This window comes from Gracilinanus agilis, chromosome 2 (genome assembly GCF_016433145.1).
Source record: "Gracilinanus agilis isolate LMUSP501 chromosome 2, AgileGrace, whole genome shotgun sequence".
NCBI lineage: Eukaryota > Metazoa > Chordata > Mammalia > Didelphimorphia > Didelphidae > Gracilinanus > Gracilinanus agilis.
Genome location: NC_058131.1, coordinates 33,946,868 through 33,968,165, shown reverse-complemented (window position 1 = coordinate 33,968,165; position 21,298 = coordinate 33,946,868). Strand labels below are relative to the sequence as shown.

Below are 21,298 nucleotides of genomic sequence, written 5' to 3'. Positions count from 1 at the left end.
CGCCTAGAGCTTGGCATGTATCGGTACTTAATTGCTCCCTGTTGCCCTGCTGGGGTCTCCTGTACCCCACATTTCCCATGGACAATATAACGTACTGGGCATAACGCAGGGAGGTCAGGAGGGTGACAGCACTTAGCAAAAAGCACCCTGTACACCTTAAAGCCCCTTCTGTAAAATACGAACTTTTGATGTTGTTGTTGTTTGTTGTTGTTTTTTTGTTGTTGTCGTTGTCGTCGTCATCATCATCATCATCATCATCATCGTCGTAGTCGTTGTTGTTGTTGTTGTTGTTGTTATCTGTCCTGGTTATTGCTCTGCTCTTGGAGGGGAAGGGAAATATCTTCTCTAGGCCAGGACTAAAAGCAGTCACCCTGATTCTCTTTGTTTCTCTCTTCCTTCCAGGCTCCTGTTTGGCACTCTTTATCCTGCATATTATTCTTACAAGGCAGTAAAGTCAAAGGACATTAAGGAATATGTAAGTAATCCTTTTTAATTCTCATCTTCTGTCTTAGATTCCATACTAAGTATTGGTTCCTAGGCGGAAGAGTGGTGGTAAGGGTTAGGCAACTGGGGTTAAATGACTTGTCCAAGGTCACACAGCTAGGAAGAATCTGAGGCCAGATGGGAACCCAGGTTCTCCTGATTCCAGCCCTGGTGCTGTATCTATTGTGCTTCCCAGCTGCCCCGAGTGGTCCTATTTTTGAGCTGGGTTTTCTGGGGGTGCAATCGATCAGGGGCTGGTTGGGCTTTGAATAGGGGTGAGGTGAAGAAAGGACTATTGGTGGGTAGTGAAGAGGGGGCAAAGAGTTCTCATCCTGGCTCTGCCTCTTCCTGGCTGTGTGACCTTGAGTAAAACCAATAAATCACAACCTCTCTGGCCACAGTTCCTTCCCCCGGTGTGAACATTCTTTTTCCTGTCGGGGGGAGAGGAATTGGGAAGTGGGGCGGTGGAGGGGGGTGAGGGAGTAGCTATCAGAGAACTTCCCAACCGTTGCCTCCTTGATCTCATTGGAGGCTGCTTGGGCTTTGGGGGCTATGGCTCGGCTCCCCCACTGGCCCTTCGAGATATTTACTCAGTTCTGCCCAGCTCTTAGTTCCATGGCAGGACCCTCACCCTGGCATGGCCAGGTCCCTTCTGGGAAAGGTGTGACTTAGAGCTAGAGGGACGCCCCCTTCCTCCATCACCTGTGGGCGGTCACAAATTAAGTGGGATTGGAAGGCCAGTCCTCCCAACAAGTTGGCAAGTTGGTCCGAGAGATACGAGAAAGGGGGGGTGAGAGATCCTCTGGACCTGGGGGTTCGGTTAGTATTGGTAACCTTCTGATGAGGTCTTCATTGGTCTTCCGTGTATAGCCTCAGAGACTTGTCTAGAGCAGACTCCAGTCCCTGACCTAGAACCTGCATGGGGCTCTCGGAACAAACTGCAGGCAACCGATGCTTTCTTGGGGAGAACAAATCGTACTGACTCCCACAGGTTTTGTAGAGCATTCTGCCATCTGCTTTTGACACTTCCTAGCTTTGTGAGTCTGAGCTGCTGTGGCCTCGGTCATCACATCTGTAAAATGGGGATAATAGTAACACCTACCTCATCAGGCATATATAATGTAAAATGTATTACAAACCTTAAAGGACTATATGAATGCTCTCCAATATTGTTAATATTTTATTGATCAAAAGCTTTAAAGTTTACAAAATGCTTTACAAATATCTCAATTCTTATTATTTATTATTGTTGATCAGAGCTTTAAAGTTTACAAAATGTGTTACAAATATCTCAATTCTTATTGTATTCTTAGTAGCATCTACCTAGAGATAGTGTAATGGAGTACTTGACTTGGGTCCAGAAGACTTGAATTAAAATCTGCCCTCAGACAACTAGCTGTGTGACCTTGAGAGAGTTAATTACATCTTAGCTTCGGTTTTTTTTTAATCTGTAAAATGGGAACAATCAATAGTTCCTACCTCACAGGGCTGTTGTGAGGCTCCAAAAAGAAAATCTATTCAATGTAAAGCACTTTTTTTTTTTTAAACCCTTAACTTCTGTGTATTGACTTATAGGTGGAAGAGTGGTAAGGGTAGGCAATGGGGGTCAAGTGACTTGCCCAGGGTCACACAGCTGGGAAGTGTCTGAGGCCAGATTTGAACCTAGGACCTCCCGTCTCTAGGCCTGGCTTTCAATCCACTGAGCTACCCAGCTGCCCTTGTAAAGCACTTTTTAAAACTTCCGAGATCTACATAAATGTCAGCAGGAGTTTTCCCACAACTTGGTGCTTCCTGCCTTCCAAGGTACCATGTAGGGAGCAGGAAAGGAATTATACTAGGAAGGAGAAATTGAATGGAGATGCTCCCCCGCCCCAAATCTCCCCACTTGGCTGTCAAGGTGCCAATATTTCAGAGATATTAATTCCTTGAGCCTTGAAGGCTCTGTTTAAAGGAGTCACTTCTTAGCATGTTAACACATCTTAGGGAAGGTCACACCTGAAGCAAACAGCTGAGGGTAGCAATGATTCCCTTATTTGGATTAATTTATCTTCAGTGATGGCTGGGTGAAAGGCCAGCCCCTATGAAATTGGGCCATATTCCTTTAATTAAGTTTAATATAAACTATGACGCCATTCACCTATACCCAGTCAGGGCCTCCGACCCAAACTGGGTTGCTTCCTCTCAGTGTCAGACTTAGGTTCAGAGACTGAGAATATTGTGATCCCGTTGTTTTATTTTTATGTTTTCTTAAACCCTTACCTTCCATCGTATAGTCAACACTATGTATTGGTTCCAAGGCAGAAAAGTGGTAAGGACTAAGCAATGGGGTTGTGTGACTTGCCCAGGGTCACACAGCTAGGAAGTGTCTAAGGTCAGATTTGAACCCAGGACCTCCCATCTCCAGGATGGAGATTGCACCCATCCACTGCCACCTAACTTCCCCTTTCTCCCCAAAAGTCTTACTCACAAGGGCAAAAAAAGGAAGTCAGGAAGAAGACCCCATACCATTATAAAAGTGTCCCTTTATCCCCATGGTTTGGCTTGTGATTGGCACTGAATGATGTATGTGAAAGGTAATGACTTTTTCATGCCAGGATCACTAAAAATTGCTTTGCCAGTCTCATCTCTCTCCGCGAATGATCACCTGGGACCCAAGAAAAGACAATTCAAGGAGATAAACAGGGCAAGCAGGGGCACAGGTTACCCCTCTGTGATGAAACAGGGCACCCCAAGCCCTGCCTCTACTTGCCTTGGGTAGCTCTTTGATACCAGCATCTGAGGACCAACGAGAGACATTGCTTCTCCACGTCGTCTTGGCCTTCTCTCCTTCCTTTCATAGGATGTAAGCTTCTGTCTTTGTACCTCCAGCACCTCACCTGGAGTAGATAATTAAGAAGAGCTTGTTAACTAAATGTAAGATCTTTGAATGTTGGGTTGTTTCCTCTCTTATATTTGTACCCCCGCAGAAGGGATACACGTAGAGTTCCTGGAACAAAGTAGGCACTTAATAAGTGTTTGTTGCTTGATTGTAAGTTTTATGAGAGGAGGATTTGTTTTAGTCTTTGTATTTGTATCCCCAAGCACCTAGCTCAGCATCTGGTACATAGTAGGCACTTAATAAATGTTTGTTGATTGATTGATCATTAATGGGCTAATAACACTACCTACTTCAAAGGAGGCTCTTGAGGAAATTGCTTTATGAGAGGATTAGGACATGGAGTTTTCTGATGGTCTTGGGCTCCACCTAGGTAGGACTGTTCCACCAATGTCCAGTTGAAGGCCCAACCAATTTTTGTTACAGAATAATGGACCCAAAGGGTATGAAAATCTTAGTTTAGAGTATCCAGTCTCATAATTCTTAGTTTCTTGCAGTGCATCCTGCTTCCTTTCCCCTTTTTTCAAGCCCTTACTTTTTGTCTTAGTAATAAGTAAATAGTAAATAAAAACAAGACAGAAGAGCCACATGGGCTAGGCAATGAAGATTAAGTGACTTGCCCAAGGTCACATAGCTAAGAAGTGTCACAGGTCAGAGTTGAACCCAAGTCTTCCCGACTGCAGGTCTGGAGCCCTATCCACTGTTCCATTTAGCTGCCCCATCTTTCTCTTATTTTGTTAGCCAGGGAGTAATGTGAGAACTGTGTCTTTTTGAGGATGGGCCTCATGAAAGGCCCATATTATGTTATAGGAAATAACATTATACACAGGGTAGGTTCTATTCTCAGCTGTGCAGGTGAACAGACTTTGATGAATGGTTCCCACTCATCAGTTTCACACAAGAGACTGACTTGTAAGCCAGGATGCAAGATATTTATTTGTAATGAGAAATGGAGTCGTTAGGTAGACTGGCTGTTCGTGTTGGCTGGTCAATGCATCTTCTGCCCAGGCAGGAGACTGACTCAAAGACCGAAATGAAAAGGCATTTAAATTGGGAACCAGACCAGTGGGAATTACAAGGTCTTTACTGAGTGTCAAATTGTGGTAGTCTAGTACACCCTTACTTACTGGAGGCGTGTAAATCAGTGAAACCAGATATTATTTTAATATTCATTATTGCTAAGTATTAATATTTAAGTTATTGCTTAATATTTAAGTTATTAAAAATATTATAAAAATATTAAAATGTTTATTAAGACCCTGCTTTGTCCAGAGCAATTTGGTGGACACTATTAGGGTTAGACTAAAAAGATCTAAACCCCATCTACATATATAGTCATAAAATTATTGTCAAGTAAGAAAATATAATTATGGAAATATATTATGGAAATAAATTTAATTTAGAAATTATAATTATTTTAACATTTAAAATTTTTAACTAGAATTAAGTATAATTTCCCATCACACACTCCCATTCCAGTTAAACTTGCCTGCTAGATACACCCCTTATATCAAATTCTATTTCCTGTCTCTGTATCTTTGGCCCTTTGGTGTCCTACTTCTTCCTCGCCTCCACATTAGGTCAAGTCAACAAAAAAGTATTAAGTGCTTCCTGTGTTCTAGGCATTGGGCTGAGCTATAATCACTTGTGTCCTTCAAGGTTTGTCTTGCTTTCTCCCAAGTTGTTTGTGCTTTCTCTTTCTTTAAATCACTTGTACATGCGATTGTATTTATTTAGCTGTGCTCCTATTGTATCCTTCTCTCTTCCCAGGAGAATGGAAGCTCCTTGAGGGCAGGGATCATTTTGGTTTTTGCCTTTGTACCCAAAGCACCTAGTGGTGGTGCCTGGGCTGTGACAGATGCTTAATAAATATGGTTGAATTATTCCTCTGCATATTAATCGATGATAAAACTTTGATACAGGAACCACTCAAAGATGGTAGTTGCTATTTTGAGCCTGGGAAAAATCCTAAACATCATTTGATTTTCATGAGGCACTAATATCCTTTGGGTCTGCCACCTGGTAGAGAAATTTGCTTGGTTCTGCCTGGCCTCAGAGGGCAGAAGCAGGGGCAGGATGGGTGAACACTGCAAAGAATCAGATTTAGCTTTGATGTCCTTCCTAAGGACATGAGCTGCCTCAGAGTGGAAAGGAATGCCTAAAGGTGAATAGCTCCGCTTAGGAGAGGGCTGGGAGCAGAGGCCCTGGTTCTATGGCCTATACAAGGGAAGCTTATTCAGACATGGCTTGGAGTAGAGGCCCTCCACCTCGGAACTTTTGGGAATGCCTAATAGGTATTTCATATGGCTTCTTTTTACTTTGTATGTATTAAATATATTTATGTCTTTTCTAAATTTTTACACACATATATATGTATACATATGGTTTTTCTCCTCCTTTCCCCTTCCCCTCCTTCTCCCTTTCTCCCTTTCTCTCTTTCCTCTCCTCTCCTCCCTTTCGCTTCCTTCCCCTTTTCTTTTCTCTCTTCCCCTGCTCTTTCCTCCTCTCTTCTCACTTTCATTTTCTTTTCTCCTCTTCCCTCTTTTTCCCTCCCCTTCCCTTCTCTTTTTACTACCCCTTGTACAGTTTAATAGTCCTACCAGGGATTCTGTGTCATGGGTCCCTTTGGTAATCTGCTCAGAACAATATTTTAAAATACATAGAATTATGTGGGCTCCAGAATGCCACTTGATTTTTCATTTCATCTGGGCAGTCACCTAGGATCCATGAATGTTTAAACACACACACACACACACACACACCCCTCATTCTTTTAATTAAAAAAGAAATTTTAAAAAAATGAGGGATATATATGCGTATATAAATTTTAATTAAAAGATATTTTTAAAATTTTAATTTTTATTAAATTCTTTAAATAAATTACATTTTCATTTTAAAATATGTTTTTAATATGAATTCTTGTTGTTGTTCAGTAGTTCCGTTGGGTCTGACTCTTTGTGACCCTGTAGACCATACTGTCCATGAGGTTTTCATGGTGAAGATCCTGGAGTGGTTTGCCATTTCCTTCTCCAGTGGATTAAGGCAAGCAGAACTTAAGTGATTGGCTGAAAGTTACACTCGTAAGTGTCTGAGGCTGGATTTGAACTCAGGTCTTCTGGGCTCCACTGAGTTACCCAGCTGCCTCCATTATGGATTTTAATAGTCATCAAACAAAATATTTCAGTACACAAAGGAAAATAACAACAAAAAAGATTGAATAGGAAATGGTGAATTCTATTATGTGCAGTTTGTTTTTAAGTCGGAATTGAACGAGAGTCAACGTGGCATGTTGAATGACAGCTAACACTGAGGCCACTAAGTAGATGGATGGTAGATAGAAAGCCAGACCTGGAGTCAGGAAGACTTGTCTGGAGTTCGAATCTGGCATTGGGCATTTAATTCTGTTTGCCTCACTTTCCTTCTCTGTCAAATGAATTGGAGAAGGAAATGGCAAAGTACTCCAGTATCTGCCCAAAAAACCCAAATGGGGTCACAAAGAGTCAGACATGATTGAGAAATGACTGAACAAGATCAAATATGACTAGTAGGTCTTGTGTGGTAACAAGGAGCTCAAAACAAAGTGAGCGCCCATTATTTGGGGAACAGCTAAACAGATTGGGGTATATAAATGCAAGGGAGTCCTTCGTGACTCATCTTTGATTCTCCCTTTTATGGGAGGCCATTCCTGGTTTCCTAGGTGTGTGGGCTTTCTCCTCTGAGGTTATCTGCCATCTCTATGCACAGTTCTTGCATCTACCTATTTATAGCCAGGTTTTCTCTCCTATTAGAATGTAAGATACCTGGGGGGCAGCTAGGTGAGAGCCAGGCCTAGAGACAGGAGTTCCTGGGTTCAAATCTGGCCTCAGACACTTCCTAGCTATGTGACCCTGGGCAAGTCACTTAACCCCCATTGCCCACCCTTACCACTCTTCTGCCTTAGAACAAATACACAGTGTTGTTTCTAAGACAGAAGGTGAGGGTTAAAAAAAAAAAAAAAAGAATGTAAGCTACCTGAAGGCAGGAACAGGCTTTGCCTTTGTTTCCCTGGTTCTTAGCAAAGTGCACTTAATAAATTCATGTCAATTGGCTGGAATATTACCATGTTGTGAAATATGATGAACATCAAAAATTCTGAGAAGCCTGGGAAGAATTATGTGAACTGATAACCGAGAGAAATAAGCGAAACCAGAAAAATACTATCCACAGTATAAAAGAGGCAGGGGAAAATTCAGGATAACAAACGTAATGTGTGTGTTTATAATGACCAACTTTGGCACTGGAGGAAAGAGAATTCCTTCTGTTCCTTCCCTAACCTCTCAATTCTAGAACCTTCCCTCTGTTCATTCTTTCTGGTTTACCCGGTCTAAAGCTTGCTTTGTATATATTTGTTTGCTTATTGTTTCCCCATTTGCTTGTAAGCTCCTTGAGGGCAGGGACTGCCACTTGGCTCTTTGGCACAGCACTTGGCACAGTGACTGGCCTGTTATTACTGGTGCTTAATACCGGTTTATTGATTGACTTGGAGGAGCGAGGCTTATGAGGATGGAATTTTGTATATGCCGTCAGGCACCATTGATGCGCCGATTATTTTTGGTGAACTGTTATATTGAGTTTAATTTTTTTTTTCTGTTACAATGGAAGATGGGATGGTGGGGAGAAGGGAGGGCGTATTTGGAAATCAGTGTGTTAGAAAGGTAAAAGACACAAACAAGCCTTTCCCTTCCCCTGAAAGGCACACGAGAAGGGCCGATATAGCATCCCTGAAAGCTTCCTGCAGGTACCATTAGTCTGTGCGAGTCCATATTCTATCGCTTACAAGTCACCATTTCCACCTTCATTGCATCATAATAACACAAAAGGGGTGTTTTCTTAGAACAGACATTAAAGTAGATCCCAAGAATGGAACTGAAGCCATTTGCCCAAATCCGCCTTCTCCCCACAGGCAGAGCCATTAGAATTCAAAAGAGAACCATCACGTCCCACTGATCAGGAAGGACCTCATGAAGAAGTTGACCTTGAAGTGAGGCGCTGAAGGATAGTTTTTAATAAGTGATGATTTAAAGGGAAAGGGCATCCCCGGTGGGAGGGATGGCATGAGCAGAGGAAGGGAGGCACAGAAATGAGTCATGACGAAGGGACTAGCAAAGAGTTTGGTTTTCCGTGGAGCAAAGAGTTTATATAATGGTGTCTGATTTAGCGTTCCAGTGGAATTTAGAGGCTCTAAACCCCTCACTTTACAGATAAGGAAACTGAGACTCAGAGAGGCTAAGAGACTTACCCAGGATCTCACGGTCTGTAAGTGCCTTGTGACAGGATTTGAATCTTGGTTTTCTTGACTCCAAACCCAACCATTTAGCTACTATAACAATATTACTTCTCAAGAGAAAAGTCATAATAACTATAATCACTAGCATTCATATAGAACTTAAAGGTTGACCAATACTAGCTCATTTCCAACCCTGCAAGGTAGGTTGCCTTATTATTATCCCCATTTTACAGACAAAAAAACTGAGGAAGATAGAAGTTAAGTGACTCACTTAACATCACATAGCCAGTAAGTATCTGATGTTGAATTTGAACTCATGTCTTCCTGACGGCAGGAAGGTGCAGCTGGGCAACACAGTGGATAGAGCACTAGGCCTCTAGCCAGAAAAACTTGAATTCAAATCTGACCTTGAATGCTTCCTGGCCACGTGATCCTGGGCAAGTCACTTTAACCCTGTTTGCTTCAGTTTCCTCATCTATCCGATGAACTGGAGAAGGAAATAGCAAACCACTCCAATATCTTTGCCAAGAAAACCCAGACAGGATCATGAGGGGTCAGACATGACTGAAAAACAACTGAATTTCCTGACTGTAAGAATGCCGTATCCATTTTACTACCTCACTCCAGGAGATTAAACTAGAAAAATAGACAGGAGTGGTTCATGGAAAGCATCGAATGTCGAACTAAGGCATTTAGATTTTATCCTGGAGACCTCCCTAAAACCACTGAAAATTTCTAAATAGGGAAGGGACACAATTATAATATTGGATAACATTTGTAGAGCCCTTTTAGGTTTGTGAACATATTAATTCATTTATTCCTCTCAATAACCCTGGGAGGCAGGAATTATTATCATTATCCCCATTTTACAGATGAAGAAACTGAGGACTAGAGGTCCCAAGTCAGCAAGCTCAGTAAGTGGCAGAATCAGGATCTGAAATCAGGTCTAGTACCCTCCCCTATATCATGTTACTTCTCAAAATACCGAAAGTGTTAAAGCCCTTGTTGCATTGAGTAGTAATTCAAAGTACCGTGTTACTAGGTAATATTATTCTCTTTATACAGAGGAGGAACCTGACTCTGGAAGGCTAAATTCTGTGCCTGTGGCTCTATAGGAAGCACCAGAAGTCTTTGTCCTGATTCCAGAAGCTATGTGGAAGATGCAGTTGGATAGTGATGTGGGACGGGCAGAAGGGAGCCCAATAAGGTGTTATTGCAAGTTTAGGACCCTTCCCCTCCCAGAGAATGACAGTCTTGGAAACCCTTTGAAGATACTTGCTGTGGGGGCTAATGAAAAGCCTGCCTTGGAAGACTAGGATAAAAGGACCTCAGTAGGAGAGGCTGGGAAGCCGGTGGCGTCCCAGCTTCACCCACAAGGGCCCCTGGAGTGAGGCCAATGTACCAGTCAGCAATCCGACCTGCTTACTTTGACTGTCGCTCAGCACCAGGCTCCGGGCTTCGGCTTCCCCCAGGGAGTCTCCAGTGGCTCTCAGAACGTGGCCCAGGCCAGTCCTGGATCCTCCACCTGAGGCCTGGGTTGGAGTTTCTGAACCAGCCCAGAACCAGATCTGCCTTTGGAGAGGAGTCTGAGGGATGGGAAGGGGGAGCCGAGCTCGGCCCGGAAGGCTGCCTGAGCTTTTGGCCGGCCCGATGCGGGGGGAGCTCACATGAAACCTCCGTCCCTTCTCTCATCAGGCTGATTGTTTTCTCTCCCGACAGGTAAAATGGATGATGTACTGGATTATATTTGCACTTTTTACAACAGCAGAGACATTCACGGATATCTTTCTTTGCTGGTGAGTGATGCCTGCAGTGAGGGCAGAGGGAAGAGTGGTGATTAGGAACAGTTTTTTGGTGAGGCCGGAAGGAATCACTTACTGTGCCGGTGCTGAAGAGAGGGAGGGAGGGGAGAATATTGAACCAGAAAATAGCGCCTGATTGTAGAATTGTGGCCTGAGAGACAGAAAGGACCTCGGAGTCCACAGGATGTAATCGCATCATTTTACAGGGGGATAAACTGAGGCACCACTTTGACCTTGACTTACTCAAGATCGCATAGTTAGTGCCTATCCGAGGCGGGCTTTGGACCTGGATCTTCTTGGTCTCGGGCACAGTGCCCTCTGCCCGGCTCCAGGGTCTCTTGCCCAGGTCATCTGCGTGAAGGGCCGAGCATTGGCAGGTCTTGCTTTCAGGCTGTTGCGATCGCCTCTGGGACAGTCTGTTTCCACCAAGGTTCTCCTTTGCCCTGTGGGTGCAGCCCTGCCTGGGGATGTATGGACTGTCCCTCTCTCCTGAATCAGAGAGGTGGAGGTCTCTCTACTAGGGCAAAACGCTGCCTGCCTTTTCAGACGTGCTCCCGGCACCGGATGTTTTAACCTGTGGCTCTGTGGCAAGGAAGGACTCCCTCTCAAGTTGGCCTGAGGGCTTTTTCTTCCCAGAAATTCGATTTAGGAAGACAAAATAAAACTTAGTAGAAGGAAGAAAGGAAAATCAAAGTTGACGTCAAAGAAATAAGCAACCAAAGAATGGAGAAAGTGTTCTTTGAACTGCTAAGCACTCTGTTATCTCACCTCTGTGCCTCAGTTTCTTCATCTGCAAAATGAGGGGATTGGACTAGAGGACACTAAGGCCCCACCAGTTTTAAACCAAAGATGACAAATAAATCAGGCATCATTATCCCCCTTTTGAACATACGCAAATTAAGCTAAATTTCCTCTCTTCTGCCTGTCTGAATTATAGATTGAGTTGGAATCCTTCCCCTTCTCCCCATTTTACAGATGAAAAAACTGAGGTCCATCAGGGGAAGTGACTCGCTTACAGTCACACAGGTTGTCAGTGGCGGAGCTAGGATCCAAACCGGGTCCTCTGGTTCCAAATCTAGCGATCCCTGTTTGCTGGGAGGATCAGGAACGGAGAGGCTGTGGCTCCCTTCTCCTTTGTCCAGCCTGGGAGTGTTTCCTTGGGAGTTTGTGTCTAATTGGATGTCTGGCTTTCTCCCCGATCGATGTGTATCAGCAAAGCATCACCTCTCACAATGGCTGGCTGCGGCCCGAGGTCAGCCTGGACCAGCTGCCGTGACTCGCCTCCCACTCGGTGCTAGCCAAGCAAGTGGGTCACTCAGGTTCCTTTGATGAGAGCTCAGCTCCAGGGCGGTGAGCCCAGGGTTCCCCCAGGGAGTCTGCAGGGGCTCCAGGAAGGTCGTTGGAGCCCAGACCTGAGACCCCGGGTCCTCCCCTCGCCTCCCCGCCCAATGGCTGGACTTGAGTTTCTGAACGGGCCTCTGGAAACAGTTCTGACTGGGCTTTTCCTAAGCTCTGAAACCCAGGAGAGGGTCAGATCAACCTGAAGGCTTTGCCACGTTTGAGGGGTCAGAGGATGAAATAGGAGAAATGCCCTTTTCTTCCATTACATTTTTGGCCAATGAACAAAACCTGATTTCTGAGACCTCCCAGCTTCCTTCATTCCCCATCGGGAAAAGGAGAAAGAACAGCAAAACCCTGGGGCAGAAATGCCCGGGCAAGCCAAATGGATGCCTTCACTGGCCACATCCAAAAAGCTGGAGCTCCGTCCACCTCCCGAGCCTTTGCAATCACGGTGGCTCTCTGCATTGGTCAGTCATCCGTGGTGCTTTCCATATTGTTTGCTTTACAAACATGCTGTGTTTGGGGAAAGAAATTGTTCTCCTGCTCCTGCTCCCTTCACTCTACCTTTCCTTTCTTTTAGCCCAATGGCATTCCGTTCCGTTCACCTGCCATGATGTGCCCTCATTTCACCTCTGTCTCAGTTTCCCCAAATCTAAAACGGGGGTCATAAGAGCTACCTCTTTCCCAGGTTGTTACAAGGATCAAAGGAGAAAATCCGTGTGAAGCCCTTAGCACAGTGCCTGGCACATAGTAGGTGCTTCAGAAATGTTTATTTCTATCTTCCCTTCCTTCATAATTCCAAATTTCTTTCCAGAATGGATGAATCCATTTGTAGTTGCATCAACAGTGCATTTTTAAAAAATCCTTATGTTCTGTCTTAGAATTAATACTAAGAGGGGACAGCGAGGTGGCTCAGTGGGAATAGGAAGTTCTGGGTTCAAATAGAATCTTAGATATTTCCTACCTGTGTGACCCTGGACAAGTCACTTCACCTCCATTGCCTAGCCATGACCACTCTTCAGCCTTAGAAATGATATATAGCATTGATTCTAAGATAGAAGGGTTTCTAAAAAAGAATTAATACTAAGTAAATTTCTGTTCCAAGGCAGAAGAGCAGTAAGGGCAAGGAAATTGGGGTTGAGCACTTGCCGAGGGCTCCACAGTTAGGAAGTATCTGAGGTCAACCTTGAACCCAGGACCCGCTGTTTCCAGGCCTGGCTCTCCATCCACTGAGCCACCCAGCTGCCCCCTCAAGGAGTATTTCTAAAAATCAGCAAAGCATTTGGAGCAGCTCTTCCTAGTAGTGCTTGAGGGAGCTCCAGGATGAGAGCCGGCAGATCAGGGTTCAAATCCTCTCTCTTCCACTTAGGCACTTGGTGACCCCTTCATTTCCCAGCTTCCTGATCTAAAAAATGGGTGTGCGTGTGGGGTAGCAGAAAGGAAGGATTGTTCTAGATCTGACCTAGCTAGGAAAAGGGAGTGAAAAGCTTTAAGGGTCCCAAAGCCCTTTCCAGGGGGCCAGCCCTGTCCTGGGTGCTGAAGGCAGGAGCCAGACTCCTACATGAAGGATCCTGGATCAGGAGGAGCTGGCACTCTCTTGTGCCTAGCCACGTGTGCCCGGCATACATAGTGCAGAATAAATCCAAAAGGAAGCCGAAGAAGCCAGGCTGCCCACTTGAAGAGAGGACGCTGGCGATGGGGGTAGCATGAGAGCCCAGGAAGACAGCAGGGCTTCCGCTGAGGATTCTTTGAGCTGAAGGAGAGGAGAGAGAGCAGTCCAGACATGGGAGCAGGAGGTGGCGCTGCAGATGGGACCTCAGTGCTATGTGGGAAGAAAAGAGAGAAGACCAATTTGGCGAGCTGTCAAGTAGAGGAGGGAAGCAAACATGCATTTATGAAGCACCTACTATATGCCAGGATCGATGATAAGTACTTTAGAAATCTTTTCCCATCTGGTCCTCCCACAACTCTAGTGGGTAGGTCCTATGCTTATCCCCATTTTAGAATTAAGAAACCAGAGACAGACAAAGGGGAAGTGACTTGCCCAGGGTCACACAGCTAGTAAATGCCCAGTTTTCAACCCTAATCCTCCTGACTCTAGGCCCCAAGCTCGATCCACTCTTTCACCTGGTTGTAGGAAATAGAGTGATATATAATGAGACTGGACATGCCCTTTGGAATCTGGTTTTGAAAGACTTTAAAAAACAGCAGGAGGGTGGGGAACAGCTGGGTAGCTCAGTGAATTGAGAGTCAGGCCTAGAGAAGGGAGGTCCTGGGTTCAAATTCGGCCTCATTCACTTCCCAGCTGTGTGACCCTGGGCAAGTCACTTGACCCACATTGCCCACCCTTACCACTCTTCCACCTATGAGCCAATACACAGAAGTTAAGGGCCAAAAAAGTAACTAAATTAAAAAAAAAAGGGGGGGGGGCAGCGAGGTAGCTTAGTGGATAGAGAGCCAAGCCTAAAGACAGGAGGTCCTGGGTTCAAATCTGGGGTCAGACATTTCCTAACTAGGTGACCCTAGGGAAGTCACTTCACCCCCATTTTCTAGCCCTGACTACTCTTCTGCCTTAGAACCAACACACAGTAGTGATTCTAAGACAGAAGGTAAGGGTTTAAAAAAAAAAAAAAAGAAATGACCAGAAAAGTTCCTATTTTGCCCTGGAAGCAATAGGGAGCCATTGCAGTTTATTGAGAAGGAGAGTGCAAGCGATGCAGCAGCATGGAGACCCCTAATCATCAGACTTCACCAGCAAGGAAGCCCATATTGCTGCATCCCAGAAGGAATAAAAGAACAAAACATATGTTTTCCCCATAAAGAAGGAGGAAGGGTTCAGGCAAAAGAAGACGGGGAAGGGATGTGGCAAGAGCTGGCTGATGAGAAAAGACTCCTTGACTTGCTGGCCCACGCAGATTCCTGAAATCAGGGAATCTCTGACATCTCCCTGAACCAGATCTCCCCACAGCTGCCCGGGATGTTCTCGTGGAGGGCTCCCTGGAGGGGTGACGCGGCCAGGAGGGCCTCTAGCTGGGGAGCTGATGCTTAGCCCTCGCCGAGCAGCGGCGCTCATTCGGGATCCACAGGAAGCGGGGTCAGACCTGCACTTAGAAGTGTTTGGCATCTGCGGAGGAAGAACTAGACCGGGAAGAAGCCAGAGTCTGTGGCCTCCAGGATAAACTTACATTCCATCTGGATGAGGCAACAGACACATAAACACATAGACTCGGGGCCATTAAAGGGGGATGAACACCTGGAAGGTGGAGATCAGGGAAGGCTTCCTGGAGAAGCTGTCACTGCAGCTAAGCCTTGAAGGAAGGTCAGGATTCAGACAGGTGAGGTCAAGGATGGATTCTTCCTCTTTTTTTTTTAAACCCTCACTTTCTGTCTTAGAATCATTACTGTGTACTGGCTCCAAGGCAGAAGAGCAGTAAGGGTAGGCGATGGGGGTGAAGTGACTCGCCCAGGGTCACACAGCTGGGAAGCATCTTGAGGCCACATTTGAACTCCCATCTCTAGGCCTGGCTGTCAATCCACTGAGCTACCCAGCTGCCCCCTCGAGGATAGATTTGTAAAGGATAAAGACCATTTTTTTCTCTATTTTTGCCAGTTGCACGTAGTAACAATTTTTCCCCATCCGTTTTCTGAAGTTTTCTGATCCAAATGCTCTCCTTCTCTTTCTTCCCTCCCCTTTCCCGTTTGATCGGGGTTATACGTGTCTGATCATGAACATAGATTCCCTCGTTGTTTATTTTTGTAAGAGAATCATCACATAAAACCAAAATCCTCAAATAAAAACCCAAATAAGCTAAAGTGAAAAGTCATCTGCTTTGATCCTCACCCATCCGCCTCCCCCAGCTCTTCCCTGGCGGTGGAGGCACAGAAGTCCCTCAGCATTGGCCATGGGCAGTCTCAGTGTGGACGTGGGAGCCGGGCTCGAGCGGACGGATGCCTGCAGGGGGATGGATGGCTGCCTTCCAGAAGTAGCTCTCGGGCCAGTTTGACTGCCCGGCGAGTGGCACGCCGTCAGCCCGGCGCGGGGCTTTGGGGCTGAGCCCTCCTCTGGACAGCCCGGCTCTTGGGGAGGCAGCGCGGGCATCCCCACGACCCCCGGAGTTTGGCTGGCAAAGCGTCTTCGAGGAATCTCGGGGTTGCCAGGACAGAGAGGGGAGGAGGCAGCCCCGAGATGGGGGGAGTCTGGGCTGCCCGGTGAGGGGGGCAGGATGGAAGCCTTCCCTCTGGCGGGGGCCCTTTCACAGATTGCCTCTTTTCTTAACCATCTCCAGGTTCCCCTTCTATTATGAACTAAAAATAGCCTTCGTGGCCTGGTTGCTGTCTCCCTACACAAAGGGCTCCAGCCTCCTCTACAGGAAGTTTGTGCATCCTACGCTGTCTTCGAAAGAAAAGGTAATTGGGGGCCCCTCTCGGTCTGCTGCCTCCCTGTCAGGCTCCGATGAGGGGGGACGGGGCGGGCTGGGGGACGAGTAGATGCCCTGGCCGAAGGCTTCTTTTACCCAGAAAGGGGATGGCGATAGAAGGAGGTGTACTAAGGAGAACGATAATAGGACCTACCAAGAGCGCCGGGATACGGCCAAGACCGTCATCAGAGGGAAATTTCTCTCGGTGTGTTTACGGAGTAGAAAAGTCCTGCCAGAGCTTCTCCGGCCGTTCAGCCCCTTCCCCTCCCCAAGAGAGAAATGCTCCAGAACGCTTGAACCCACAAAGCTTCATCTAGTCCATCTCCTTCATCGTACAGATGAAGTCACAAGCTCGGGGACGCTGACAGATGTGCTCGTAGGCATTCAGGTAGAAAGCATCAGAGGCGGGATCCGAATCCAGGTCTTCCAACTCTAGAAGGGCTCGTTTGGTAGCCAACTGGCTCAGGATACACAGGGTTGAATTTGGAGTTAGGAAAACCTGAGTTCGACTCCTGCCTCAGACACTTGACTCTCTCAAATGAGACTCCCTTTGTAAAGTGCTTAGTGTGGGGCCTGGCGCCTGGAAGGTGCTTCATAAATCATCATTTCCCCCAAAGAACAGCTTCGTGGGGCAGTGGATGAAGGGTTCAGCCCGAAGTCAAGAACACCAAAGTTGAAATGTGACTTCAGACATTTATTAGCTGAAAGACCCTGGGCAAGTCACTGAACCTCTGTTTGCCTCAGTTTCTTTAACTATAAAATGGAGATAATAATAATAGTACCTTAGGAAGACCAGAGTTGAAATCTGGCCTCAGATACTCATTTATCTATCAATCCATTCATTTGTTTATTTATTTATTTCGTGTTTTTGTTTATTTATTTTTGTGGGCTTTGGGGGTCAAGTGACTTGCCCAAGGTCACATAGCTGGGAAGTGTCTGAGGTCAGATTTGAGGTCTCTAGGTCTCTAGGCTCTCAATCCACTGAGCTACCCAGCTGCCCCCTCAGAAACTTATTAGTTATGTGATCCTGGACAAGGCACTGAACCTCTGTTTGCCTCAGTTTCCTCAAGTATAAAATGGAAATAATAAAAAAGAATAAAATGGAAAAAATAGTACCTGCCTTTCAGGCTTGTTGTGAGGATCAAATGAAATATTTGTTGAAAGAGCTTATGGGGACACCTTCGTGGCTCAATGGATTGAGAACCAGGCCTGGAGATTGGAAAGTCTGGGTTCAAATCTGGCCTTAGTCACTTTCTAGCTGTGTGGCCCTGGGCAAGTCACTTAACTACCATTGCCTAACCCTTACCCGCTCTTCTGTCTTAGAATCTAGGACAGAAGGTAAGGGTTTTTTTAAAAATAGCTTAACATAGTGCCTGGCACATAGTAAGTACCATTACAAATGCTTATTCTCTCTCCTTCTTCCTCCTCAACCCCATTATTAGCTGTGTGACCTTAGGTTAAATGACCTCTGTTTCCTCATCTGTAAAATGGGTATAATAATAGCATCTCCCTCCCAGAGTTGTTGTGAGGATCGAATGAGATATTTGTACACCCTAAAGTGTCATATCAGTGCTAGTTATTAGTAGAAAGAGGTGCTACGTACTACTGGAGGAGATGGAGGAGGAGTCTTTAACTCTTAAAAAAATAAACAAAAACACTTGTTACCTCTAAGCTTACTAGTCTCTACACAAGGCTTCTGATTCTTTCTGGCACCCTTTGGAAGTCTAGTGAAGCCTCAGGACCCTTCTCAGGATCATTTTTTTTAAGCTCTTACCTTCTGTCTTAGAATCAGTACTATGTATTGGTTCCAAGGCAGAAGGGTGGTAAGGGCTAGGCAATGGGGTATAAAGTGACTTGCCCAGGGTCACCCAGCTAGGAAGTGGCTGAGGTCAGATTTGAACCCAGGCCCTCCCATCTCAAGGCATGGCTTTCCATCCACTGAGCCACCCAGCTGCCCCCCACTCCCTTTTTTCTGCTGCCTCTTTTTTTTTTTTTAAACCCTTACCTTCTGTCTTAGAGTCAATACTGTGTATTGGCTCCAAGGCAGAAGAGTGGTAAGGGTGGGCAATGGGGGTCAAGTGACTTGCCCAGGGTCACACAGCTGGGAAGTATCTCAGGCCAGATTTGAACCTAGGACTTCCTGTCTCTAGACCTGTCTCTCAATCCACTGAGCTACCCAGCTGCCCCCATTCTCTTCTTTCTGCTGCCTCTTGGAGGGACCTGAAGCAGATCCAGTGTCTCCTAGAGTCACAGGCAAGAAGTCAGGACGAGGCTGCCATGTGTCACCAGGGCTCTCATCCAGAGTTAAGCGGTCAGAGGAAGGGTAACAAATGGGGCTCAGCGTGGTCTTGGTCATGCCCACGTTTAATGGATTTCATTATTATCTACCATCAACTCACCTAGCTTCCATCTTTCCCTCTGTCCGTCTAGCTGTCCCTCTATCACCTATCTAGCCATTGGACCTGCCTGTCATCTCTCCACCTGTTTATCATTTCTCTCTCATCACCATTATCTATTCATCCCCTATTCCGCCCATCTACCATAGGTTTAAGAGACCATAGTTTAAGTGCTTTAACAGTATTATCTCATTTAATCTTCACAAGCAATCCTGGGTGGTAGGTGTGGTTACTATACCCATTTTACTGGAGAGGGAAAGGGAATAAGCACTTATATAGTGCCTACTGTGTGCCAGGCACTGTGTTAAGTGCTTAATAGGTGCTATCTCATTTGATCTACATGACAGTCCTAGGAAGTAGGTGCTATTATCATTCTCTATTTAACAGTTGAAGAAACTGAGGCAAACAAAGGATAAATAACTTACCTGGGGTTGCAGCTAGTAAGTGTCTGAGGATAGATTTGAACTCAGGTCTCCCTGACTCAAGCCTCAGTGCTATACCCACTGTGCCACCCACTGCCTTGTAGAAATAGAAGAGTTTAAGCGACTTGGTCAGGGTCACACAGCCAGGGTCCTAGTTTACTACAGAGACTTCCTGGGGAAATATTATTAAGTGACTAGGAACTAGAAACATGAACTGACCCAGATCCAGTCATCTGTCTTCAGTGTACTGAGCCTTCCAAATAGACGGAACCCTAATATCGAGATATAATTTTACTGCCCTGGGATTTGAACCAAATCTCCCCAAACTACCAGGTAGACCAGTTCAAACCACAACAGAACCAGCATGTTTTTGAAACATTTGATCAGAACAAATTCAGAACTCCAAAATAGTTCCCAGAGTACATGTGAATGGAACCAGGGGCCTTGGTCATGTGTTCATCTTTACCTTTAACTTTTTCAGTGTCCTTGGGCCCATTCTGCTTTCTCCCTCAGTTTCTCTCTTCATAAAATGAAAAACAGAGTTTATACGAAAAAGCACTACATTTGAAGTCAGGGGATCTGGGTTCTCATCGTGCTTCTGCCACTTATTATCTGTGTGACCCCTGGACTCCATCTCATTGGGTCTCAGGTCCCTTCTCTTTCACATTTGAACTCAACAATCTCCAAAGTCCCTTTTAGTTATAAAACCTATAATGCTGTGAACAGTGTTGTTCCCTGACAATTATAAACACACACCCACAAGGGAGGTGAGTAACACATGACTTAGTGTGCTAAAAAGAGAGTTGTCTGTAGATCCAAGAAGACCTAGGTTCATGCTGCTTCTGGAACATAGAGATTAAATCACTCAGCCTCTAGGGGCGCTAGACCAGAAATCTCAGCCCTTCCCCATTCTTAGCCACAGTGTCACAGGAAAAAGATTAAAATATAATTGGGGAATATTTAACACAATAAGGAAAAACACAATAAAACATAGATAACATTACATTTTAATCTAAGTCAATATGAGGACAGCAGGGATCTGTGTGTACTGATAAGTGACTTCTTCTCTCTTGGACCCCGGGTTCTAGGCAATCTCTAAAAGTTGTAGAGGTAGTGCTGGCCCACATGGGTAGAGGGAACTTCCTCTTCTAAGAGTGCCCTGGGTCAATGAAATCACAGGTCGAGTGTCTATCTAATATCTATTTATGTGTCTCTTTGGCTATCATCTATCATCGTCATTATCTCATCCATCTGTTGATTATCCATCTATCATCTATCCTCAATGGATCCATCCTTTGTCTGTCTCTATCACCCATGTATCATCTGTCTATCCATCTCTCTGTCTAGATCTCTCATTAGGATCTATCATCTATTCATCTCATCCACCTAGCTTCCATCTATCCATTATCAATCGAGCCATCTGTCTCTGTAACGCATATCCCTCCATCGACCTTCCATCTTTTATCTCTTACCATCGTTATCTCTCACCTACCTCATCCATCATCTATCTGTCATCTCTCATCTATCCATCTACCAACCAATTCATCCTCAACCTGTCCATCCATCTTTCTCTCTTTCACTTCCCAGTCCATCTGTCTACCCTCTCTCTACCTATGTCTCATTTAGCTATCATCTGCCTATCGTCATCACCTACATATCATCTATATCGATCTATCTTTTGTTACAGCTGTACCTTCCGCCTTTGGTTCCCTCCTCAACATAAAGAGAAAGTTATTAAGAGAGGGGACAGCTGAGTGGCTAGATGGATTGAGAGCCAGGCCCAGAGACTAGAGGTCCTGGGTTCCAATCTGGCCTCAGACACTTCCTAGCTGTGTGACCCTGGGCAAGTCACTTCACCCCCATTGTCTGGCCCTTAATGCTCTTCTGGCTTACAATCAATACATAGATTGATTCTAAGATTCCAAGATAGAAGGTAAGGATTTAAAAAAAAAAGAAAGTTACAATGAGAATCGAGATGACCATATGACCACAGCATGTTAGAGCTCCTCCTATAGAGTATGACTTCCTCGAGGGCAGAGATTATTTCATTTTGTCTTTCTATTCTTAGTGCCTGACACACAGCAGGCGCTTGATGAGTCCTTGTTGGATTTTATTGAACTGAAAGGACACTAGGAGTCATCATGCCCAACTCCTTAATCTGGAAGAGAGAAACCCAAAGGCTAGAGAGAGACAAAGTGACTCATCCATGGTCACATTGCCTAGGAAGTAGCAGCAAGGTGGGACTCAGTAGAATCCCAGCCTCCTGGTACCTGGCTCACAATTGGCTCCACTGCA

General features: G+C 45.4%; 1 protein-coding gene across 1 annotated transcript in view; it reads left to right on the top strand.

Annotated features, from left to right (window-relative positions):
- REEP1 (receptor accessory protein 1) overlaps window positions 1-21,298 on the top strand; it is a 135,449-nt gene that overhangs the window by 62,575 nt on the left and 51,576 nt on the right. The window contains exons 2-4 of the mRNA XM_044663068.1: window positions 403-475; window positions 10,344-10,420; window positions 16,054-16,174. Coding sequence (XP_044519003.1) covers window positions 403-475; window positions 10,344-10,420; window positions 16,054-16,174 — 271 coding nt within the window. The remainder of the gene's footprint in view (window positions 1-402; window positions 476-10,343; window positions 10,421-16,053; window positions 16,175-21,298) is intronic.